Here is a 16,179-nt window from a genome sequence, read left to right on the forward strand (position 1 = left end):
CAGGGGGTGGGGCGGGGCGGGGGGCGGTCTCTCAGCCGAACCTGCACCCTCTCGCAGTCCAGGACCCCTCAGGGGATGTCTGACTGAGGGCTTCGGCCTGCTCCTCAGGGGATTGGGCCTAAGCTCGCAGTCAGACATCCCTCTGGCAGCCCGGAGCTTGTAGGGAGCAAGCCTAAGCTATTAGTCAGACATCCTTAGTTTTGCCGCGGAGGTGGGAGAGGCTCCCACCACCACCGCTGTGCTGGCTAGCCATGAGCTGGCTTCTGCTGAGTGGCGCTCCTCTTGTGGAAGCGCACTGACCATCAGGGGGCAGCCCTGCATTGAGCGTCTGCCCCCTGGTGGTCAGTGTGTGTAATAGTGACCAGTCGTTCCCGATTGTTCCGCCATTAGGGTCAATTTGCATATCAACCTTTTATTATAATACAATATGACAATGACTGTGAGAGGGAGAGACAGAGGATGGGGACCTGCCAGGGGCCTGAGAGGTGGGGATGAAAGCAGGTGGACTGAAAAGATTTTTCAGAAGTATCCTGCTGAGGGCAAAACTAAGAAGATGAGTGGGATTTATCCAGGTGGAGCCCTGGGTAGGATGAGAGAATGCTCCAAGAAAAGGAACTGGCATGTTTAGAAGTTCCCATGCCATACATGTAATTCTCATCACTTATTTATTTTTATTTCTTTATAATTTTTATTGATTTCAGAGAGGAAGGGAGAGGGAGAGAGAGATAAAAACATCAATGATGAGAGAGAATCATTGATCAGCTGCCTCCTGCATGCCCCCTACTGGAGATCGAGCCCACAACCTGGCATATGCCCTTGACAGGAATAGAACCCAAGACCCTTTAGACAGCAGGCCAATGCTCTATCCACGGAGCAAAACCGACTAGGGCTCAGCATTTATTTTAACTACTGAATAATATTGCACTATGATAGGAATGTAAAATGGTGCAGTTGCTACAAAAACAATATGATGGTTCCTCAAGTAATTAAAAACAAAATTGCCATGTGACCCAGCAATTCAACATTTAGGTATATACCAAAATAATTGAAAGCAGGGAATGAACAGATATTTGTACAGCAATGTTCATAGCAGCATTATTTATAATAGCCAAAAGGTGAAAGCATCCCAAGTATCTAATGGATAACCTCAGTATGAAAAGATAAACAAAATGTGGTACATGCATACAATGAAATATTATTCAGGTATAAAAATATGGAAATGTTGGTTGTTATAAATAGGAAGGAATATCTCAGCTGTGGAGGGCCCCCTGAAGAGCAAGGGAATCCCAGCCCCATAAGAGCAAGGGAATCCCAGCCCATACCAGTTTCCCAGCCTAGATTTCCGGTACCAGGAATAGAAGTCCCATAACTTCTGGCTGTGAAAACCAGTGGGAACTGTGGCTGAATGAGATCCAGGTGTTCCTCTTAAAGGACTCACACACAGACTTACTTAGACTCACTCATTCTCAGCTCCAATGCTGGGCAGCAGCTCAAAAGGCCAGGAACATATAGGAAGAAACTGAATTGTCTAGCTTTAGGGTGAGAGCTGGAGGGGCAGCTTTCTTCCAGATGGAAGTGCTGATGGAGGCCATTGTTCCTTTACTAAGCCCTTCCCTTGTGGGTGCTGGCAGATGTGATATCTGAGTCTCCATCACCCCACCCTGATGATTACCTGAGACCCTGTCACAGCCAAGGGCACACCTGTACCTCTTGCTAAGTGGTCCCAAGTCTGGCATTAGTGGCAATCAGTGTTGGTTTGCAGCTTTATCTCTCTCAGGCACCTCTAAGTCCAGCACAAGAAGCAGCCATCTGCAGATTGTTTTTGTAGCTCATGCCAGGTAGCCCAAGCGCACACGTGGCTGTTGACCTTGGCCTGCACCTCCCAGGAGGCCCCAGAGCCAGCTGATAGAAAGCTTCAGACCACCATCCAATCACCTTCACAAACAACAAACCAGCAGACTCACCAGCAACAGAGTCCCACTGAAGTGAGTCCTGCTCCATGGGATCAGACTCTGCACAGCAGCTTCTCTACTATAGACGCAGCCAGTCCTCACAGCCCATGGACCTGGGGATAAATCCCTCCCACTGACATGCCAAGAGTAATCAAAACTCACTGCCCTACAGGATGCCTACTACATAAGGCCATTCTACCAAGACTGGAAGACATAAGTGCTCTACCTAATAGAAACAAATACAGGGAGTCAGCCAAAATGAGGAGACAAAGAAACATGTCCCAAATGAAAGAACAGAACAAAACTCCAGGAAAAGAACTAAACAGACCCTGGCTGGGTAGCTCAGTTGGTTGAAATGTTGTCCCAATGCACCAAGGTTGTGGGTTTGATCCCTAATCAGGGCACATACAGGAATCAACTGGTGAGTGCATGGGTGAGTGGAACAACAAATTGATCTCTCTCTCTCTCTCTCTCAAGTCAATCAATTAAAAAATGTATAGAAAACAAAACAAAGTAAAAAGGGACTAAATAAAATGGAGATAAGCAATCTATCAAATGCCAAGTTCAAAACACTGGTTATAAAGATACTCAATAAACTTAGGGGAGGAGTAGATAAACTTAGTGATAACTTCAACAAAGAGATACACAGGAAACATAAAAACGGAGATAGAAAACGTAAAAAATAACCAGTCAATAGTGAAAACTTTAAACTGAGGTAAAGAATACATTAGAGGGAATAAATAGTAGATTAGATGAAGCAGAGGATCAAATCAGAGATTTGGAAGATAAGGAAGCAGAAAACACCCAATCAGAAAAGCAAAAAGAAAAAAGAATTTTAAAAAAATGAGGATAGTTTAAGGGGCCACTGGGACATCAACTTATCTTGTGCAGAAGAATGTTTTGGTGGTATTTTAAAGCAATAGCTGTCTTAATTGCCTTTTAATATCTACATACTTTCCTACATTTTCTCTGCATTTCAAGAGAATTTTTTTCCTAAAACCAAACCAAACCAAAATTAACTCTTCAAATTATAATTAAAAAAATAATAATATGCCCAGCTGGTGTGGCTCAGTGATTGAGTGTAGATCTGAACCAGGAAGTCATGGTTCAATTACTGGTCAGGGCATATGCCTGGATTTCAGGCTTGATCCCCAGTAGGAGGCATGCAGGAGGTAGCCAATTGATGATTCTCTCTCATCACTGATGTTTCTATCTCCTTCTTCCTTCCTCTCTGAAGTCAATTAAAATATACTTAATAATAATAATACAACTACTTTACAGATATTTCAATCCTATATAATAAAGAGGTGATATGCAAACTGACCATCATGCCCTCACACAAGATGGCTGCCCCCATGTGGTCACAAGATGGCCGCCACAAGATGGCCAGCAGGGGAGGGCAGTTAGCCAATTTTAGATTTACTGAAAAGTTGCAAAAGTAGTTTGAAATTTTTGCATACCCTTTACCCAATTGCAGTTTTCCTTAATGTTACCGTCTTTCCTTTTTTAAAACTAAGAAACCAACATTGGCACATTATTTTGAATTAAACTCTAGACTTTATTCATATTTTACCAGTTTTTGCTTCTGGTACCTTTTTTCTGGTCCAGGATCCAACCCAGTGTAGCACATTTCATTTAGTCAGCATATGTCATAGGCTCTTCTGGTCTGTGAGAGTTACTCTGACTTTCCTTGTTTTTCATGACCTTGAGAGTTTTGAGGAGTACTGGTCAGGTATTTTGTAGAAAGTTCCTCAAATTGGGTTTTTCCTGTGTTTTGTCATGGTTAGACTGGTGTTATGGGTTTGGGGAAAGAACACCACAGAGATGATATGTCCAACTCATCATATCAGGTAAATGATATACACATGACACCCCCTAGTGATGTTAACCTTGATCACTTAGTGTTTATTGGCCAGGTTTCCCCATTGTAAAGTTGCTATTTTTCTATTCCCACACTCTTTTTTTTAAGTGAATTACTAATTCCAGCCCACCCTAAGCTCCATCTCCCAGAAGGGCAGAATTTAAATATATTGTTTGGAATTCTTCTGTGAGGAAGATTTGCCTCCTATTCCCCATTTATTTCATTATTTATATCAGTATGAACTCATGTACATTTGACATATACTTTTTCCTCTTTTTTCACAATAACATTGGGTTATAAATTTTTTCCCATGTTACTACCATGGTCTTTACAGCCATCATTTTAATGGTTGCATCTATTTTTTTATATTTTCCATTATTAAGTTTTCAGTCTTATAAATTATGCTGCAGTAAACATCTTTGGATACAACGTTCTATGATTCTTTGTATCCATCTCTGAACACAGAAACATAGGAAGCATTCAATAGATGTTATTCGGGGTGGGTTGGTGGATGGATAGATGGGTGGGTGCTAGGCTAGCAATATCAACCAGTGGTCCTTTGAACAGTCCTCTCACTCTTGGCCTATGAAGATCTCAAGTCTACGTTAAATGTGTAGAAGAGAAATGTGAGAACTTCCTGGAAATCAAGGTCTGGCTTTCTGTAAACCACACCTAGTTTGTAACAATAAACAAAGGTCCTTAGAACCAAGTAAAGATTGTGTACTGTAAGCTAGTTTCCTACCTCATTTCAGCAGTCTTTCACGTGGCTTTACTTCTCTCAGCTTATCTTGATTTTAAATACGTAGGGTGCTTTTAGGACATACAAATATCATCAGATCTCCTAGTTTAGTTCCTGGCAAGGAAAAAGCTGGCAGTTTAATAATAAAGTGAGTGAAGGACATGTGGAATGTTATCTACTCTGATAATGACTGCTGGAGAAAACAAAACAGAAATCATTGCAAAAAAAGAAGCCGAGGGATGAGAACGGTTCATCACTTCAAAATTTGGGAAAGCAACCACTGCAGAGATTTGGTGGTAAGAGATAAGACAGCTAAGAGCGGAGGTAGTCAGAGCCAAGGTTGGAACACCCTCTGTCCCTTGTCTCACTTTTGATCATTCTTTTTTCCCACTGAGAGGCTGGGAGGGAAAAGCATAATCAAGAGCAGAATAAACCCCAAATGGTTCTCCCACTCTCCAGGAAGAGTCGTGTCTATTTTATAGAAAGCTAATGAAGAGTTGAACCTACACAGACTCTGAGGAGGAGGACTCCCATCTATATTAGAGTCCCCTGTGGATCCCTGGGGAAAAATAACAGGGATACCTTAAAGACAGACCCCGCAATTAGAGACCCCCAGGGTTAGTTGGCTTCATATTCATCTCAGATTTGAGTGTGTTCTATTGAGGCTCTTTTGGTTGGAAGAAACCAGACCTGCTCATGCTGGTAGTAATAAGGTCAAGAACCAGTATTACAAAGATCCATGTGGCGAAGAGGAAAACTGACCAAATTCGCCTGACTACAGGATCCAGTGACTACAAGGGAAAGGGAGGCAGCCAGGAAGAGCATATGTGGGCTGAGCCTGTCAGGGCCTCTTTCTGCCTAAGACCCTCTGGCTTCTGGTTCTTCTGGCTTAACTTGGAAGGGCTTGTGCTGGGTCTTTGGGGCTGTCATTGAGTGTCTGCAGAGGAAGGGATGCTGAGTTTAAAGTGATTAAAGAGGACAGGTGTTTGACAGTGGTAAGTCAGGGCCACTGCTGCAGCAAAAGCATCTTTGTCAGCAAGGACCTTCAAAGGGTCCTTTCAGCTGTCCATTTCCTTCCACGTAGGACAGTTCCTTATTGAATGGCCACCTGGCAAGTCATTCATTCATTCATTCCATTCATTCACCTGTTTGTTGCTCTATTAGGGGAAAAATACTAAATAACAAGATTGTGTGAGACGTAATCTAACAGGAGGTTTAGTGAGTGTCAAGGGCACACACAGGGTGAGTACAGTAGAATGCTGTTGGGGAAGGCCAGGATGTAGCTGAGTTAGCTCTTGAATGGAGGTATTTTGGGGAAACTGCTAGTGGTTCAAGAGATCTGACTGGGAAGCTGCAGTGTGGCCATGTATTGAAGATTCTTTATGTGCCAGGGGAAGGGACCAAACTTTATCATATGGGGAGAGAATACTGGTTTTAGGCAAGGGAGTGTGACCCCACAGTAATGCTTTCTGTCCTCCCTACTGTCCAATCTCTTTATCCACACTATGGAGGGCAATAGGTTCCCAAATAGTTGATGGCTGATTCAATAGGAAAAGACTGGCATGGCTGGAGGCAGTTGAGATGTAAGAAAAGAACCTGGTTTGTGTGCTAGTGGTAGAAAAGGAACGAGATAGATTTCATTTAAAGAGTGAAATCAATTGAACTTCATGATGAGTAGTAGGAAGGAGATAAAGGAGACAATACTTTACTAGCCAAACGTGCCACCTGACTCAGAGAGGAAGGAGTCGAAGACAACTAAATTTAGAAATTGGGGTGAATAATGATTAGATTTGGGGAAACAGGATACTTATGTTTCATATTCATCTCAGATTTGAGTGTTCTATTGAGGCTCTTTTGGTTGGAGATGAATAAGGGTCATAGAAAGTTACAGGGTGGAGCTGGAGCTCCATTGGGCCACAAGGTAGAACCTCAGAGCCAGCTGTTTATAGAAGTGGGGACTAAAGCACCTAAGAGAGGGGTGGAGAAGATCTAGCCCACACAGGCTGTATAAAGCCCACAAAATCATTTGGTCTGGCCCTGCCAAGGTATTAGGGGTGAGTTAATTAAATGTTTGACCAAATATAGCAGGCTAATTTTGTATGGCCCTCAAATGATGTTATAAATATCTAAACGGCCCTTGGCAGAAAAAAAGTTCCCCACCCCTGACCTAAGACAATGCAGATGTTGTGGAGAGGAAGACATGCCTCACCTTAAGTGATAGTTACAGCAAGGGATGGACAGGGGGCACACCCGTGCACTGGAAAGGACTACGTGCCACAAAACCTTTTTTTTTTTTTTTTTTTGTGTCTACGGGTATGTTTATTCATGCCAGCAAGGGCACGGCACTTCTAGATACGGTCCTTCGTCCCCATCTAACAGCCAACGCTCCCCCGCCGTGCCCTCGGCTCGGCTGCCAGTGATGACCATGAGCAGGCGCGGGACTCGAACCTTTCAGAGCTTTAGCTCTTTTATCCGCACTGCGGATCGTATAGATAAGGAGGCTCATCAGCCCCACGCCCACCCAGATCTCCTGGTAAACCTGGGTGTAGTAGGGCTTCATGGGGACCCACACATTTCTCACAAGACTCTGAAACATTTCGCCGCAGGACCAACGGTTCGGGCAGCCCCGACCCGCACAGCCAGCTACTCGGGAACCACAAAATCTTTTACGCATGAAGAAACAGAAATCTGATGAGGTGACACGATCTTCCCAAAGTCACATAGCAAGTCGGTGATGAAGCATCTAACCCCCCTTTCCTGAACTGTAAGATCCAGTTCCCTGGCATTCTAACACAGACACCGCCTGGATTTCCAGATGTGCCTTCTTTACAGTAGACGCTCCGTACTTGGCTACCATTTCCGGATAGTCAAGGCAGGCAAATAAAAGGCAGAATTTCATTTCCTTAGTTTATTGAAGAGGACAATGAGCTGTTAGGTATGTGTGAATTACAGCAATTAGGAATCCAGTTCAGAACATGAGTTGTATACACAGAACATCTCGATTTAGACTCTTGCTCCTTTTATGTTAATTTAACAAAAAGCTCTAAACTTTAGAGTCGAAAGCCTCAGCGGAGAAAGTCAAGTACAGCTTCATTTAAGTGGAAAATATTGCCTTCCACTCTTCTGCTGTGTCCTGAATCTTGTCTCTGCCTAGTAAGCAACCGTTTTCCCTTTATTTATAGAAAAGAAGACCTCCTCCCTCCCATTTCATTCAGAAGGAACTCTCTTCAGTGCATTCAAAGCTTCTCCCCACACCAGCAAGGACTCTCAGACACTGGCTAGCTGCAAAGTGCTTTCAAAATATCCCACCCTCATTCCTCTCTCCCCCTGCTCTCCAATAAACAAGTAAACGGGTCTTTGGACAGTGGTGACAGCAGAGTGTCAGGGTCACTAAAACAGATACGCAACCTAAAGGGACGGGGTGGGGAGGTGAAGGGAAATAAGTGAGAGCCCAGCAGCAGGTGAGACTGTTGAGCTCGGCTTTGGAAACGGTGTCAGCATTTGCATCCTTTGATCCTATGCTAATATGAAACAGGCAGCTGCAGGAATGAGAGGACGTCTCTCCTCCGGTGCAGTGACTTGGAATGAGGAGCTGGATTTGTCATTTCAACCAAAACAGTGAGCCTTGAGTTTTATGGGATCATTCCCAAAACTCCTAGAAGGACAAGAGAGCTGCTGGTCAGTCCTTCAAAACAGGGCTGGTCTGGAGGCCTTGGCTTTCAGAGACTCCTCCACGAATTAAAGGGAGAACGGCCTCAGGGTCTTCCAAGTTTGAGGCAGAGGGACCAATGCCATTGGTGAATCCCTCCCTGCTCCCCTTGCCCCGGTGGTGCCTAAGATCTGACTGTTACCTTAAAGTCCCTGCTACTTCCTGTGAGACTCCTGGTTGCCTCCAGCTCAGGCACTTATCAGCTTCCACCAACCATGTGCAACTTTCTGTTCAGCTTCCTGGGGCAGCACACACGCCAAGTTTCCCCGACTAGCAAGCAGCGATGGAAAGACAGGTACACGGGAAGAAGTCAGTCCCAGAACAAAAATGCTGTGGGTTTTAGGTCACAGAGCTGCCAGCCCTTGGGGCAGCGACCCTAACCAGTGTTTCAGAAACAGGTCAGGAGCTTCAGCAACTTAAGAACAACCACAAACATACATGGTCCCGTCAGCAACTTCTCCCATCAAACACACATTAAAAAAAGGGGTGTGTGTGTTAAAGTTAGTAATATGAAAAGGATCAATAAACATATGACTATCACCAAGCTAAAGAGTTAAGTGCATAATTGACGTAAAATCTCTTATTCTCCAGGAACACTTAGACTCACAAACACAAATTGTCAGGTTCTCTAACACCACTAATCGCAGGAAGCTTTTCCTAACTTTGGAAAAAAAAAAAACTAAGGCAAGAAGAGATCAGCCACCAGGGAGGGTCCGAGCTCTGTTACAGGATGGGGAAAGAGAGAATGGAATTGGGCCATACTTTTACTCAGAATCACAATGACCACCTAACAGAGGATGCAGCAGCAAGAGACCCACCAAATAAGATGGCGGATGGGGTTTCTGTCCTCAGTTTAGGATGGCATCAGGGACTTGTCTGAGCTTGAAAAATCAGATCTGCACCAGAGGTAGGGACCTTATCACCTAAGAAGAGACCAACAGCTTCTCTGACTGAATAAATTACCCTTAATCAGCCTCATTTATGCTTGGTGTAAGGCTATAAATGGGCCTGGCTGAAGTATTAGTTCTGTTCTTTGCTTCAAGCCCATCAGGGAAGATAAAGTCAGCGAGCGGTCACATCACCTGCGCCTAAAAGACTTCAAGCTAGGAAGTCGTGGCTGCCTCTGTGAGGTCTCTGTGGATCCCAGGGGAGTAAGAATGCTGTTTCTATGGCCTCAAAACTAGCGAAGTAAGCTGGACACAGTGTCCACAGTGTCCCGTCCTCTGCTGCTTCTCCTCGGGGCATGGTCTGCCCTATTTCAGGACTGGGAGGGAGAAAGCTCCATTCTCCTGTTTCAGCAGCAAAGGAGAAGTGAGTTGGTTGAGACAGGCCTGGCTCAGAGGCTCCAGAACGAAAACAAAATGAAACCGGAAATGATACTTGAGATGCAGCTGCAACCGGATCTGGTCCAGGTGAAGGAGGCCACGGATATCGGAGAACCGGGTTTCACTGTCCATTCCCCTGGCAGAGGCACCGCAAGCTCCACTCAGGGACCCATGTGTCAGTTCTGATGGAAATACCTGGTACCTACGATTTGTCACAGCAGACTGGACCCCACCAACCCAACAAAGGTTGGCTCTATATGGACATTAGACAAGTCATTAAAAAATGAGAATAATGATAACTAAAAAAAGAAGTGGGGAAAGTCCTTAAAAGGGCGGCTCAGCTCTGCGTTGTGTGACCCTAGCCCCGAGAAAAAGGGCGTGACGTGCTTTCTTCAGGTGGTCTCCAGGATGGCAGCCTCCAAGGCCAAAGCCTCCGTGGGCTCCTCCTCGTAGTCCGACGTGTAGGACTCCAGGCTCTGCTTGGCCAGCAACTCCCGCCGGGCCTGCAGCCGCTCACACCGGGGACAGCTTCCACATTTGAAACAAGCTTTATGGTAACACGCTTTACACTCTATTGGGGACGGAAAGGTGAGAAGAGCACAGGCTGTATTCTCTCGGGCTGGAAGTGAGTTGCCGATACACCCCTTCCCACCTCGTGGCCCAGGGTGCCTGGGGTAAACACAGGGAGCTGCTGAATCGGGCCAAACGCTTACGAATCGGGGTAGCCGAAGGGAAGTACATTAGCTTTGTGTTCAGTCTTATCTGCCCACTCCACACCCGGCACCAGCCCTCACCTTCACAGGTCCGGCATTTATGGAGCTCAAAAGGGAAGATGATGTCATCCTCGTTCTGACAGAACTCGCAGATGAAGCCCTTGGCTTGGCAGAGCTGGGGAGAAAAGGGACGGGCAGCAAAATGAGGGACAGAACGCCAGGAACTGGCACAAGAAGGTGAACAAAAGTGAAGGGAGGGGCAAAATATAAATGAGACTTGAATGGGCTCTCGGGTGTTCTCCCACTTTCAGAAAAGAGACCCAGGCTGGACTCAGAAGTATGACAGGCAAACTAGGACCAGGCTGGGCAGTGTTAGACAAAACTTCAAGGTGGAGATGAGAGGCACGAGTTTCAGAAACTCCACCCATGAGTATGGCTCCCAGTGAAAGGAAGAAAAGTGCCTAAAAGGCTTCCTAAAGTCAAAATTCCAGTATGGGTAATGATTATATCTTGAAACTAGAGGCCCAGTGCACGGGTTCGTGCACTGGTGGGTCCCTTGGCCTGGCCTGTGGGGATCGGGCCAAAACCGGCCTTCTGACATCCCCCGAGGGGTTCCAGATTGCGAGAGAGACAAGAAAATTGAAGCTTACCCGAGAGAGGGTAAAGTATTTCCATTGGTCACAGTGACTGAAAATACTAAAGTCAAGACCCAGGCCCTCTCCAGATGCTAACCCAGGTTCTCCTCCCACATCATGGCAATTCTCTGGTGAAGGTCTGCCCAGTTACTCAGGGGCAATGCCAGCACCAAATCCTCTCCTGATTCTAGATTCTTTCCACCTGGATGATTTAGCTATTCATCCTAGGGACTAGCAATCCTGTCCAGCTTCTCTCTCAGTGTTGACAGGCCATTTCAACTTCCTGGAACTAAATGGCAAGAACCCTGGGTCCACCCCACAACCCATATCCCTAGGCAAGGGTCCAGTCACACACTAAAGTGAGACTTTCTTACCATGCATCGCTCCACATGGGCAGCCCCCGCCCTGGTGAGCTCAGCAAGCCGGGGCCCCAGCTCCCCCTTCCTGGTTGCAGTGAGGTCATTCAGCGAGTACAGGTGGAGATCCTCTGTCAGGTGGCCTGGAACTGTGTCAAAGGAATCCAGAAGGCTACAGGAGAGGAGGGGAGGTGCATGGGAGCAGAGAATGAACACCAGAGTAGAAGGATCTCTATCCATAAGCAGGATAAGGGAAGAGAAGGGGTCCGGGCAGGGGTAATGAAGTGGGCAACGCTCAGCCAGCCTCGGTGCTCCAGGCCACCCCCTCCCTCCCACACTACCAGGTGTCTGGATGGCAGAAGTGACTTTTATACCCTTTTGCAGAGTGATTAATGACAGCTTGCAAAAAGTGGTGGGCCCTAGAAAGAATCACCACAGATTTCCCCTTCCAGAGAGAGGAATACAGACAGCTACTGCTTCTCATTTACCTTTTCTGGAATTTTCTGCAGCATCCCCCTACTCTCCTTCTACATATAACATCTCCTTCTACATATAACAAGGGCCAACTGCTGGGACATGTTTCTGTCAGAGACATTAACTCAGCCAGAGGCCTCCATGCAAGACTTACTCTTTGGCCAATCGGCATGTCTTGAACATGTTCTTCATGTGATACAGCTGGATCCGCAGCAGCTGAGGGGACAGACGGTGTGGTGGTGGGTGGGGGTAAGAAGGGGTATGAAAAGAAGAGAAGCAACCATTAGATCAGTACCGTTAAACCCTGAGAGTCAGGCGTTCTCTATACCGGTAACTTAACAACTCACTTCAAAGTGACCTCCAGTCAGCCCCTCTGATGGGTCAGTCTCCCAAATCACATACAGTTAGGAGCCGCTAAGAAATCCAGAGTTCAAATTTCCCCCCTGAGACCCTATTCTCCATTCATATTTTCAGAGAAGGGAGAACTCCTGCTGTTGCCAGTGAGTGCTACCTATAGCTTCCAAGCTGCCTTGGCAGGTTTCAGATTCTAACTAGACAGACACCTGGGAAATGGCAACAGAAAGTACACAGAGACAGTATGGACAGTGAGAGGTGACAGCGATGACACGGTGACAAAGAGAAGCATGGTGATCGTGGGAAAGTCTGTACAAACACAGGGAGAAGATGCGAAGGGTAATCTCTGATGTGACCTTTTTCACGGGTCTTACCCCAACTTGATTGAGCAGCTTGACCTTCCTGTAGAGGGAGCTGTTGATGTCCTGCACATTGAAGAGAGGATCATTCCAGATCTTAATGAGCAGGTCCTTGGAGAAATTGCTGACATAATACTTGCTGAAGTCCCACTTGCGCAGAACCCGGCTGGGGATGACCATCTGAGCGTTCTCATGGCAGCACTGACAGAAGTACTTGCCCAAGTACTCACAGTACCGCAGCCGCTTGATATAATCTAGAAAAACCAGGAAGTCAAAAGGTCAGATGTGTCTTCCCCAAGCTGGTGAGGCAGCGCTGCTGTTCCTTTTGAAGAGCAGGAGGAATGAATGGCCAGGGGGCTCTAGCCACCTCTGTTCGAGCTCCCAAAGTTGGCAGCAACCTATGTAGTGGGGCCTGTGGCTTCTGTGTACCATCCTGGAGGCACCTCAGAAAACAAACACTGCCAGAGTTTGTATCCTCCAAGAATTTGGTCAAAAGTACCAACTTTTCCCTGGTATACACTCCTGGCAATGTGCTCCTAGAAATAATTCCCCCCTGACTGCCAGTGTTCTTGCCTAGTCTTAACCCTTCCCCTCCAGGCCCCTTCCTTCCTTTTCCCAATTCTGTCTGTCACCTCCTCTTATTACCTCTCTGACCAGATCTCCCTGCCCAAGTGAGTGGAAGAATAAAGCCCTTGGAGTCAGTATGGGGGCGAGAGAAGATACTCACCAGGGTCTGTCCGGATGCCACATCCTGCACAGCGGTAATTCTGCTTGGCCACAGCAATTTTCCTCCTGTGGAAAGGGGAAGGGAGCAGATTGGCAGATACCAGCAGCATGAGGCCTCCAAGATGTGAAGGATGAGGATACAAACACAGGGCTCTTGTTAAGGCTGGAGAAAAGCAGCATTCACCTATTTTTTAGAATTAGACAAATGGAACCTATTGGGAGAACCAATTCAAAGTAAGGATTAAAAGAATTTAGGTCTAGGCAACAATTCTCCTCAATAATGAGCCATCCTTTCTGTACAAATGTAAAAGATGAGGAAGAGTGAAAACAGAGAACGATAGAAAAGAAAAGCAGTCATCCAAGGATGAAAGACTAATTTCCGGGTTGCTCTGTGAAGGAATGGCGGGACTGAGTAAGACTTACAGACAAGATGGAAATCCTCTCCCACTGCCTCTTAGAATTGTGTGGGATGCACAGTGAGATGCAGAGACAGGAGGATGAAGAGACAGCCCTGACAATCCAAAGAGAATGTGTCTTTTTTTCAGGGGACACAGTCACTGGCTACTCACGTTGGGGCTGGATGAACATTAAAAATGATCTGAGGCCGGGGTGGGGCCCACTCCAGGTTACCACGCACACGGATACGCAGTTTGTAGATGTCAGCATGCTGCCCATCATCTGGTGAGATGGGCAGTGAGTCAGGGATGGGCAGGAGCTGCAGGAGAAAAGCACAGGGTGATCTAACAAACAGTCTGAGGGAACACAGATGCTTGAACCTTCTGGCCATGAAAGAAGCAGTCAATGAAAGACATTTCAGGAAGATCATAGGTAAGAGCTTCCGGAACCTTGTCCCTTGAAACCATGAGACACCAGGCTACTGGAAGTAAGAACCTTGGTTCCAAGAAGCAAAAGGAACAGGAGCAGCATCCCGGTGTGGTAGCACCCATTGCTGATGCTGTCCCAGACCCACCCCAGGACTCCTGGGTGCTTCATGCCTTACTCAATGGCAGAACAAAGAAGAATCTGAAAAATTCGCTTTTTCACTGTCTCACAGGTGGTCACACACAGGAGGTCTGCCTCCGGGTCTAGTGAGCAGTCATGTGGAATAAGGACAGTGGAGGAGCCATTATCTGTTTTGTTTTCGTTTTTGTTTTAAAATTTGAGTTTACATTTTTATTTTTTTTTAAATATATTTGTTTATTGATTTCAGAGAGGAAGAGGGAGAGGGAAATAGAAACATCAATGATGAGAGAAAATCACTGATTGGCTGCCTCCAGAACGCCCCCTCCTGGGGATCAAGCCTGCAACCCGGGCATATGCCCTTGGCCACAATCGAACCTGGAACCCTTCAGTCTGCAAGCCAATGCTCTATCCACTGAGCCAAACTGGCTAGGGCGGCATTATCTGTTTTGACAATTGCTAGGGAAAACCTAGGTAGGCATTCATTCATTCTTTCATTCATTCAACAAATTTGTAAGAATGGCTTCTGTGAGTAAGGAAGGAAACACATAGGCTCATTCTAGATTGGGGACATGTGACAAAAGAGAACAATATCAGAAAGGCTCAAAGCTCATTCTAGATTGGGGACATGTGACAAAAGAGAACAATATCAGAAAGGCTCACAACCTTCTGGGGCTGGACAGAGGGTGGAGAAAAAGAGCTGAAGAATCTACCTTCTGAGGGGCATCATGCTCTGGAACTAGCCACTCTAGCTCTGAGGCGGCTGGGAGCTGCATCCCCTCAAACTGCTTCAGGAGCCCCATGGCTACTGCCTCAGCGGACGTGGAGTGGAGGAAGCAGTGGGAGCTGGAAAGAAGAGATTCAAGGAAGGCTGAACATAGAGAAAAGGCAGGAAGACGGAGCCTTCCTTTCGGGACTTGCTACCTCACGCAGTGACTTCTGGGCTGAGAGAACACCCACAGTCAACCCAGTCTGCTAAGCTTCTTTTCCTATCATCTTTAGACACATGTGTATAGTGGAAAATATACTGGTCTTATAGTCCTGAGACCTAGGCTCATATCCCACTTATCTGCAACGCATGGCACTGCTAGTTAAGAATTCTGTATCACTTCAGTTTCTCTATACTTCAGTTTCTTTAGCGCAAAATGGGGATCATAATGCCTGTTTACAAAATAAAGTGAGTAAACTGCTTTGTGGTCTATAAAGAGCTATTGTTACTCACAAATGAGCTACTACAATGTGGAACCTGTCCAATTTGATTTCATAGTCAGAAATCATGATCACTCTTTTCAATTTCGAGGCCTAATCTTCTGGGGGCCTCCGGTATAATCTGTGAGGAAAGAAGGAGCAGTCCATACAGTGAGCTTTGCCTCCACCAGAGCCCATCCTTTTTGAACCACTGATCTTCTGCTCTCTTGCCCTGGGCTTCCCACCATCGTTCAGGCAGGCCCATCACTGAACCTTGCCTCTTTGTGAACTTGGATGGCTTCATCCATGGTCTTTCCCATCCTATGCCAAGAACCGGGTTTGTTTCTCCATATATCTTAAGGTTTATTTTTTTTTTCAATTACAGTTTACAGTCAAAATTATTTTGTAATAGTTTCAGATATTCAGCATGGTGGTTAGATAATCTTATACATTCTAAAGTGATCCCATGATATTTCAATTACCCACCTAGCACCATACAGAGTTACTACAATATTACTGACTACACTCCTTGTGCTGTATTTTATAACCCCTATTTTGTAACTACCAATTTGTACTTCTTAGACCTAACATATTCACTTCTGAGTATGTATCTGAAGAAACCTAAAACACTAATTCGAAAGGATTTATGCACCCTTATGTTCACTGTTGCGTTACTTACAAGAGCCAAGATATAGAAGCAATCCAAGTGCCCATCAATAGATGAGTGGATAAAAAAGTTGTGGTACATATATATATATACAATGGAATATTACTCAGCCATAAAAAAGAATGAAATCTAACCATCTGCAACAGCGTGGACATCCTACA

The 16,179-nt window shown here is 45.8% G+C and overlaps 2 protein-coding genes across 3 annotated transcripts in view; both read right to left on the bottom strand.

Moving 5' to 3' along the window:
• Nucleotides 1-4,199: 4,199 nt before the first annotated feature.
• Nucleotides 4,200-7,200, bottom strand: LOC308515151 (ATP synthase subunit ATP5MJ, mitochondrial-like). Its single transcript, XM_081085705.1, has one exon. The coding sequence runs from the start codon at nt 7,146-7,148 to the stop codon at nt 6,876-6,878; it is 273 nt and encodes a 90-aa protein (XP_080941831.1). The 5' UTR covers nt 7,149-7,200; the 3' UTR covers nt 4,200-6,875.
• Nucleotides 7,201-7,448: 248 nt separating this feature from the next.
• Nucleotides 7,449-16,179, bottom strand: part of RUBCN (rubicon autophagy regulator) — a 52,673-nt gene continuing 43,942 nt past the window's right edge. For both annotated transcript variants that reach the window (XM_081085704.1, XM_081085703.1), the window contains 8 exons: nt 14,877-15,009; nt 13,773-13,918; nt 13,205-13,269; nt 12,493-12,731; nt 11,919-11,980; nt 11,309-11,462; nt 10,381-10,474; nt 7,449-10,157 (listed from right to left, as the gene is read on the bottom strand). In XM_081085704.1, coding sequence (XP_080941830.1) covers nt 9,979-10,157; nt 10,381-10,474; nt 11,309-11,462; nt 11,919-11,980; nt 12,493-12,731; nt 13,205-13,269; nt 13,773-13,918; nt 14,877-15,009 — 1,072 coding nt within the window. In that variant the 3' untranslated portion in view covers nt 7,449-9,978. The remainder of the gene's footprint in view (nt 10,158-10,380; nt 10,475-11,308; nt 11,463-11,918; nt 11,981-12,492; nt 12,732-13,204; nt 13,270-13,772; nt 13,919-14,876; nt 15,010-16,179) is intronic.

The sequence above is a fragment of the Myotis nattereri genome (genome assembly GCF_964212035.1).
Source record: "Myotis nattereri genome assembly, chromosome: 3".
NCBI classification, from domain to species: domain Eukaryota; kingdom Metazoa; phylum Chordata; class Mammalia; order Chiroptera; family Vespertilionidae; genus Myotis; species Myotis nattereri.

Coding starts and splice junctions, on each gene's coding strand:
- LOC308515151 (XM_081085705.1), bottom strand. CDS start 7,148: ATGTTTCAGAGTCTTGTGAGAAATGTGTGGGTCCCCATGAAGCCCTAC.